Source organism: Acanthopagrus latus, chromosome 20 (genome assembly GCF_904848185.1).
Source record: "Acanthopagrus latus isolate v.2019 chromosome 20, fAcaLat1.1, whole genome shotgun sequence".
Lineage (NCBI taxonomy): Eukaryota > Metazoa > Chordata > Actinopteri > Spariformes > Sparidae > Acanthopagrus > Acanthopagrus latus.
In genome coordinates this window covers 14280577-14289061 of record NC_051058.1, presented here as the reverse complement: position 1 = coordinate 14289061, position 8485 = coordinate 14280577, and the positions used below count along the sequence as shown (strand labels likewise).

The following is an 8485-nucleotide window of genomic DNA, read 5'->3' as shown; positions in this document are numbered from 1 at the left end:
AACACTGTCAGCATGATCATGTGTAGCCTCCACATCGGATTTTATATCGTGTAGCCTGCAAATGGACCAAATTTCACATCTCATGGAGAGACAGGAGACAGAAAAACACAGAAAAAAACTAGAATCTTACTGCAAATTGTTATAAATGCAAACAGTGTTTGGTCCAGATTAACTAGACAGTGATGTATATTTTCCAACATTTACCATCTTTCATCTCCAGTCCTTATTTTGCTTTTTTCCAAGCAAAAATTACATCAAATTCATTCCGGTAATAATAAAATTAGTTATTTTATTAGCTGCATCTATAGCCAGTATATATCAACACTATATATCCACATTACATAGGCCAGTTAAACGGTGTATAAATACACAAGCAAAACATAATAGTCTACACCATCATTATGCTACTTTTTTCCTAATGTTTGTTCTTTTTTTCTTGCAATATTCCTGAACAGAATTACGGCTGTTTGTTGCAGTGAGGAGATATTTAATTTTCACAATGCTTGCAACACACAAGAGGCACTGAGGTATTGTGTTTGACATGCTGACTCTAGAGAAACAAACAGTATAATAGGGGCACACAAAATAACTCATGTTCAATCAATGTATGAAAATTGTGGCTCAGGTGTTGACAGCAAAAATCAATTTTCTTTATTGCTGATCACTCATTTTCATTCACAAGTATTTTGTGTATTAATCTGAAACTAATTTTAGGACAACAGAGATCAAAATCCAATCGTCTTAATTCCCCCTTTGCTTTGTGCCATGCGATGGAAAAATCAGACAGGCGCAGTCGTGATGAAAGTTTTGTGTACCTGCACTATCCTGCTGTGACTAAATGAAAAAGTAACCCAGAGCAGAGTTGACTGACACCATCAGACTCCCACTGCCTCCAGGACCACGGCTAACTAAATTGGCTCCTGTGGCTCTGGCTAAATGTGTATTATTCTATTATATCTGTCCTGTTGTTTTCTCTGTTGGCCGCTTTTGCCCTTTATCTGTTCTTCTGTGTTCCTCCACCGCTTCGCTCTTTTATCTGTCCATCTGACTCAGGGGAAGGAACTGACCCTTACCTTACTTAATCCACTAACTGTGTGTGTGTGTGTGTGTGTGTGTGTGTGTGTGTGTGTGTGTGTGTGTGTGTGTGTATGTGTGCATGTTTATCTGCGCTACCTTTTAACTTAGGGCAGGTCTGTTCAGTTTGAACCCTTTGAGTTAGTTGAAGTACTGATTATTATTAACGAAACACAAACTGTGTAAATGTTAAAACTGAAGCTCATATTAGTTTCATTCCAGAGAAATGTACCTCACTCTTGGTCTTGGTCAAAATTTGCACAATATTCACAAACAACACATAACACTACACCTGCTTTAAACGTAACCTTTTAACTAAAATGCGCAATAGACATCAACATCTTCAGGATGGATTGGCCTGAAAGTTTTGTACCGACATTCATGGTTCCCTGAGGATGAATCCTACATTAACAAGTGACTCTGCTATCTGCTGACTTCTGCTCCAGCGTTGCTATGAGGTGCACATTTGTGGTTTTGAGCAAAATGTTGGATGCAACATGAAATTCAGTACAACAATTCATGCCCCCTTCAGGATGAATTGTAATAACCTTTATGATGACCTACATTTAGCATCCAGCACCACCATTGGGTAAATACCAATTAAATATCCTCAAAGCGAATTCAATTCCCATCATCCTCCTTTGTACTATGTGTTTAACTCTTGGTCTTGCCGTCATAAAAGTTTCAAAACTTGAAAAAATAAATCTTGGAGACTTTATACAGCAATATAGCAGTTGGGTTGTGTTGGCGTTTGCTTCATTTATTGTGTCTCAACTCATTATCTCCGTGGTCAAAGTGACAGCATGTGCATTGCTTCTAATATCAGCATGTCCAGGTGGCGGCAGAGCCACTCTGAAATAGCTATAGATACACAACTGCTTAACCCCCTTATACTCAGCCCCCACAGTCCAGCTGACCAGTTATGCACTGAAGAAAGAAAAGATCAGAGGCGCTTGCACACTGTCTCCACTGAAGATCGAATTTTTAACTGTGGAAAAGTTCTGACGAGGACAAACAGACGGACAGTATACAGAAAAGTTAAGTGTGAGTGGAAAGAAGGTTTGCAAGAAGAAAGGATAAGCCAAAAAAGTAAGTCACATTACCTTTTTACTACCAATCCATATATTGGTTATTTTATGAATTCATGCCTCCTTCTAAATGCTAAAGGCTGTCAGCATGCCTCTTTGTGCATACTGGACTTCATATCATGTGTAAGTGGATCAAATTTCACAGAAATGTTGGATTCTTTCAAGGCAGCGAGGTAGATTTTCTTATAGCACAAAACACAAGAACTAGGGAGGAAAACTGTCATAAAGAGCAAGGTATCAGTATGGTAATGGTGCAACATATGCCCTCTCACATCTAAAGTATAGTTTCCTGTTCTTAGTTATTTTGAATACAGAAATGCAACAAAATAATACAACATCGTGATGCTTCTAATGCTGATTTGTCATCAATTTGGAAGCAATAGGTGGTGTGTGAATCCTTCTTTTTTACATTTGATTTTAGATTTTTTTTTTGCATTTCTCATCCACACTGAGCTAACCCCGAACAGGACTGGTGTTTGGTTGGTTGACGTGTTGGCTGGTGGAGGCAGCAGCAGCGAGGATGTGCAGTGTCGATGGATCACGTCGAGCTGAGCTGGAGTGCAGCGTCCTGGAGGAGGACTGGCAGAGAGGGCAGAGCTACACGGCTCAGTGGCACAGCCTCACCCCAGTTCCGGATCACCAGCGCGGGTCAGTGACAGCCCGTGTCCTCCACATCAACAGACTTTTTGATATTTAGAAATGAAGCAAGGGTGTTAATGTAGTGAGAGCACCAAACTGTGACTATTTGGATGAGACTCAACAATTAACCATTTCAAAGAAGTTACATTTTGTTGATTGAAACTACCCAACAGAACATAGAGCAGTTAGAGTTAGTACACATGCAGCTTTACTATTAAACCACAAAGCACGACATATGTTAAAAAAATAAAAAAATTTGAAATCCCTCTCCCAGGCTGATAGTGATGGATCCCGAGCGCTCAGCCCAGCACTGGGAGGCCAGGAGGCTCCTCCAGCGATTCCTCTCAGGAGCCATCAGCAAGAATTGCCCACATCCGAAAACAACCAGATGTGCACATCAGTCCATCTCCGACCCCTCGGCCGCGGTGCCAAAGGTGCAGCGAGGCTCGGTTCATTTCCAGAAGGATGTGGGCAGTGTGACCGTGAGACCGAAGAGTAGCGTGGTAGAGACCAGCGAGAGGACGACCGTGGTGAAGATAGCAAAGTTGTCACGTTTCCTGGGCTGAAACTTTTGTTTGTGGAAAAAATGCTACTCACTATTACATCAGCCCAAGCACGTCTGTAGTTTTCTTTGCAGCTTAGTTGATTTTGATTGTTTGTGTTTGTAATAAAACTAGATTCTTGTTGAAAATTAATTTGCCGTCTTGACTAAAAGCGTCCCGTGCAAAAACAATTTTCCTTTTCATTTGCAAATCGGAAACTTTCCTGGCTTTTATAATCACATTTGTATCCAAAAACCAGAACCGCTGAATGTTTGCAGACTCAGTTTATGCCAAAGAGAATTAAGTATGCTTTGCATTAACACTCTCCTAGAAAAGAAAAACTCTCGACCCCATTTACTCAGTCTGACTCTCATTGTAATCTCCAAATACCCTAATTTTAACTTCATCAGCTGGCAGAATTCCATATCCCAAATAACTTGTCTCCCTTGGACACTGTGATGTTTTCGATGTCTGAAGAGGGTCATTGTGTGCGTGTGTGTGTGTGTGTGTGTGCATGTTTGGGATTCTGGTTCAGCTGCCAGGGATGAGCGAGGTGTTAAGAGACTCCTGGGGAGAATACGTTTGATTACTACATGGCTGCGGTCCACTTTGGTTCAGCTGCTGCTTTGGGATGCTCTGGGAATAGACTGGGAAATTAATTCAATCAGGGGATGGAGCTCACTGTTTTCTCAGCTGGCCGCTGTGGCGAGTGGTGGAAAAGCCACTTTAATGGTGCAAATAAAATAATAAATACGATCGGTGCCAAAAAAAAATTACACTGATCATCCACAGCGAAGTGAAGTATGTTGATTGAGACATTGTTAGTCTGCTTAGCAAACTGATTTACTTACCATTTTCCATCTTTCAACCACTCGGAAAGATGGAAAAACGGCTGATGGAGTTAGACCTCTGGACGGGGTTGCCTGAGACAAACCTGGCCTTTTGTTTGTGTGTTAAAGGCACTGTAGAATGATTTTGGAGATATGGAGGGCCTCTGAGAGGTTGGTGGAAGACCTGAAAGCCATGCGAGGAGTCCATTAGTGAGTGCAGTGTTGGTGGAAGCCCCCTGATCTGATGGTATCAGTGCCTCGAGGCGGGGAGCGTGAACAGAACAAATGCTATCAGGCAGCAACAAGGGCCCGAAAAAAAACAGGATCGCTATCTCCTGCCCATGAAACTCAAGAGTAGCCCAAAGCACGGACACACACATAATAACACAGACGCACCCACATGTACAGGTATATAAGGTGGTAGACGGGGAAGCAGTGCACCTGAACCACTCAACAGAGGTGTCCGGTAGAGTCACAGAGAAAACGGGAGGATGGAAGAAAAGAAAGAGAACGGAGTAGCGGCCATGGCAGCCTGCTACCAGAGATTTGATCCGGCAGCGTACCTGCAGTATAACTACACTCCACCACGGGCTGATTTTGACAGAAAGGACAGCATTGTGCCGTGGAAGCTGGCGTGTCTGCATAGAGCCTTCAACGAAGGTAAGAGGATGACAGATGGATTGCGTAAATTCAATTACAGAACACTCCACACAGATATGAAATCTATGTTCTATGAAATGAATGTTCATCTAAAATGTTAAATTGTTCATTGGTTTAATGTCACACAAGTAACATGACTTTTATGAGAGGTAAATGTTCACTATGCTGGATGTTGCTCACATTAAGAGGTAAAAGCTTTGTTTTCTTCCTCTTGAACTCCCCGGATCCCTTTCCCTATTGTGACAACATATTTTCTAGAGGTAAAAAATAATTATTCTGATTTCTCTTCTCTAATTTGTTTCTTTTTTAAAAAAAATAATTTTCCAAGCATTTAACTGTCAGGTGCAATAGTGGACATAAGTGCAGCAAGTTCAGGTCAAATGTTCATATTTGATGTTCATATTTAAGATATTGGATTAGGAGCCACAATTAAATCAAGTTATTTGACCTCTACATTCACTCCTCCTCAGAGTCTTGCTTCTATTTTCTCTCTTGTTTCCAGGCGACGTGAGCGGTGAGCTGCTGGTGGACATTGGGTCGGGCCCCACCCTGTACCAGGTGCTGAGCGGCTGTGAGGTTTTCGACAAGGTGCTGCTCACAGACTTCCTGGAAGTCAACAGGCAGGAGCTGAGGCACTGGCTCCAGGACGAGGGCGGCTGCAACCTGGACTGGACGCCCTACCTGCAGCACGTCTGCAAGCTGGAGGGGAGACGGTATGACCGGGTCCCTTTAAACTCTGTCTGAAGACGAGAGATATCTTGAAATGCAAGTCCCTCAGTTCTCTGCGTCTCTGTAATTACAGTTGGACTAGAATTATCAGGAAATGACTTAAATAGACATTAAAGAGCATTTATACCTTTTTTTGTACTTCACATAGATTAAAAGCATTTTGCAGCTCCTTTCTTCCTTTTGTCTTTCCTCGCGGTAACATTTCCTCCTCATAATTGGTTTCACAATCCCAAGAATTAATCAGTCATCTTCTTTAAAGTGTCATAAGTTATTGTTATGCTCTCACTGAGCAATGACTCATCCTCGCACTGCGCCTGCTGTGACGATTAGAAAAGTGCCTCGATTTGTAAAGTCAGTCTGATAAGAAGGCATACAAAGATATAAGACCAAAACTAATGTGTGTGGATGGAGTCATACTATCAGCTTTGTTCTGTGAAGCGAAATGCTAAGTGAGAAACAGTATGCTTCAGGATGTTCAACATCTTAGTTTGTCTTTCGCAAAAATCCTACAGCAGTGTTTTTCAACCCTGGTTCTCAAAGTGCCCCTCCAACACCCCCGATCCAAATGATCAGCTCCTAATCAACCTGCGCTGAAGCCTGACAACAAGCCGTTCATTTAAGGGTTAGGAACTTAGTAAAATAAAACTTGTCTTAAGCTTACAAGGGCAAGATATACCTCATCATATTTTTCTAGCCTTTGTTTGGCAGCCTTGCTATGCCACCATCCGTCTCTTTCCCACCAAATAACCTCTTCAGGAAACTGTTCACTGGGGTAATAAACCCAGAGAAAAATAGTCATTTTCGCAAAAACTTTCATTTGGTCTGACTTGTTTTTTCGCAATAGAAAGAATGCAGGTTCAAGGAACTTCCAAGTTGGTTTCACAGAAGCCCCATCCACTGTTTTACACTGTAAATGTACGAAACACAATAGTACTGTTGAGGCTGATGGAAATTTTTGCAGCAGATTTATGGCAATCAGTCCGACACAGCTGACATTTGACTCACGAAAGTCTGTCATCAGGTACATGTTGAGATACTTCACTGATTACATGAAAGCTGAACTGCTGATGGTCGTTGATGAAGAGTCAGGGACTGATCCTCTGGGGCCCATCGATGTATGTAAATTACTTCATGGCAGTTGAACCTGTAGTTGTCATTGCCATCCTGAGCTTTGCCCTTAGTACTGCCTATTAACACCTTTATCACTGAATGATTGCTTCTATGTCATCACACTGTATGTGTTGAAAATGCTGCAGAACTATTGCAGTTTGATTCAGTGTTGTGTATTCGGTGACTCATCAACATCGTCTCTACCAGGCCCTCAGACTGGACAAAGAAAGCAGCCAAGCTACGCCAGGTCATCACAGACATCCTCCCCATCGACGTGCACCGCCCTCAGCCTCTGGCCCGTGACGCCCTCCCTTCAGTGGGGGCCGACTGCCTCGTGTCCTGCTTCTGTCTGGAGAGCGTCAGCCCAGACTTGGCCGCCTTCACCAGGGCCCTGGGCCACATCGGGAGGCTCCTGCGCCCCGGTGGTCACCTCCTGCTCATCGGGGCCCTGGGAGAGAGCTACTATTTTGGAGGGCCTGGGGTAAAGATCCCTGTGGTCCCACTGAATGAGGCGCAGGTCTGTGATAGTTTGAAGGAGAGTGGCTACACACTGATCAGGCTGGAGGTTTACACGCTGCCTCAGGACATGAGGGTGGGGGTGGATGATGTCACTGGGGTGTTTTTTGCGAAGGCAAGAAAGGATTAAGTGGGAGTAAAAAGGGATTAATGTTGAAAGTGAAGAGCTATCCATCTAGATAAAGATATTATAGATGAAGCTGAGGTGAACACATGGTTTAGCACACTAACAATTCTTGGCAGAGCTCTTATTATTTCCTTACATAATTGGTAATGCTTATAATAATAATAATCATAATAATACCCAGACACATTAGGTCGCTAAAATGCTAAGACATAAACCCGCTGATGAAATTTTTTTTTTTCTTCCATCTTAGTGATTGTCTTTTGATTGGGCACGTACATTTGTGATGTCCCCTTAAGTTTCCAGAGACGCTCTCAGTGTTAGAAATGTAATCACACATCGCCTCCTGCAGTTCAAACACAGCAACTACAGCACCAAGAATGTCACGCTTCAATTTCTGTCTGCAGCATATGGTATGATAACACAGAATCTTGCTTTTCAGTCTGTTTATAGACAGTATATTTTGATATATACTATATGCTTCTGTTCAATTAACTGTTGTTCAGTTAAAAAAAAAAACTGATGTAGGTTGTGATAATGTGAATAAAGAATCAACTCTAAAAGAATGATTATATCGTTTTGTTGTTTTTTTTTTTTTTTTATCTCAGACTGACAACATTATGTTGATGTAAACGTATTGTTGATGTTGAATGAGAAGGCGAGGAGTCCACTCAAGTCACTGTTTTAATGACCCGCAGCTTAACTGAAAGTAAATGACTTGAGATTAAATCTGAACTTGGACGTTTAAGACACATGACTTCACTGCACTTAGTGCTCGATGAAGCCAATGACTCGTTTGTGTTCATTTAAAGTTTTAAGTGTTTTAGTCTGGCGTTCAGTTTTAACAGGTAACAGGTAGGGAATAGTTCTTGTTTTTTTTATTGCATTAATTTCACTGAATAATATAAATTCAGTTCATTGTCATTTTTTTTAACAGGATAGATAAATTGGCCAATAATATCATGACAGGTACAGGTAACACTCCAGTATGAATTTGAGTTAAGTTTTGACGATTGGAGCTGTGTGCAGCTGAGTGTGTGTGGAATTTTGCAATTTTATGTTATTTTTAATTACTGGCCAGATTTTGTTTTAACTTACTATACTGTGGGTAGGATCACAGTGAATACATGGACAGATCTCCTTTCATTTGCTGTATTCACACACACCGGCCTG

At 41.8% G+C, this 8485-nt stretch overlaps 2 protein-coding genes across 4 annotated transcripts; both read left to right on the top strand.

Annotated features, from left to right (window-relative positions):
- Nucleotides 1-471: 471 nt before the first annotated feature.
- LOC119009991 lies at nt 472-3385 on the top strand. 3 transcript variants are annotated; one of them, XM_037081783.1, is made up of 4 exons: nt 472-527; nt 1973-2163; nt 2630-2810; nt 3076-3385. In XM_037081783.1, exons 3-4 carry the CDS (start codon nt 2683-2685, stop codon nt 3365-3367), a joined length of 420 nt encoding a protein of 139 aa, XP_036937678.1. In that variant the 5' UTR covers nt 472-527; nt 1973-2163; nt 2630-2682; the 3' UTR covers nt 3368-3385. The 3 variants fall into 3 exon arrangements, with proteins under 3 accessions (XP_036937678.1, XP_036937676.1, XP_036937677.1); XM_037081781.1 differs by lacking the exon at nt 472-527 and having other exon boundaries at nt 1209-2163; XM_037081782.1 differs by lacking the exon at nt 472-527 and having other exon boundaries at nt 1209-2163; nt 2584-2810.
- Nucleotides 3386-4664: 1279 nt separating this feature from the next.
- LOC119010219 (phenylethanolamine N-methyltransferase) lies at nt 4665-7693 on the top strand. The gene is made up of 3 exons (XM_037082192.1): nt 4665-4833; nt 5285-5546; nt 6880-7693. The coding sequence occupies exons 1-3, from the start codon at nt 4665-4667 to the stop codon at nt 7316-7318; spliced, it is 870 nt and encodes a 289-aa protein (XP_036938087.1). The 3' UTR covers nt 7319-7693.
- Nucleotides 7694-8485: the final 792 nt, after the last annotated feature.

Bases quoted from the DNA above. Each gene is read 5' to 3' on its own strand.
- LOC119010219 (XM_037082192.1), top strand. From the start codon at position 4,665: ATGGAAGAAAAGAAAGAGAACGGAGTAGCGGCCATGGCAGCCTGCTAC. The intron at 4,834-5,284 runs GTAAGAGGATGA...TTATTTGACCTC, and splicing joins GCATAGAGCCTTCAACGAAG to TACATTCACTCCTCCTCAGA. The intron at 5,547-6,879 runs GTATGACCGGGT...CGTCTCTACCAG, and splicing joins TGCAAGCTGGAGGGGAGACG to GCCCTCAGACTGGACAAAGA.
- LOC119009991 (XM_037081781.1), top strand. From the start codon at position 1,878: ATGTGCATTGCTTCTAATATCAGCATGTCCAGGTGGCGGCAGAGCCAC. The intron at 2,164-2,629 runs GTAAGTCACATT...AACCCCGAACAG, and splicing joins AGAAAGGATAAGCCAAAAAA to GACTGGTGTTTGGTTGGTTG. The intron at 2,811-3,075 runs GTCAGTGACAGC...TCCCTCTCCCAG, and splicing joins GTTCCGGATCACCAGCGCGG to GCTGATAGTGATGGATCCCG.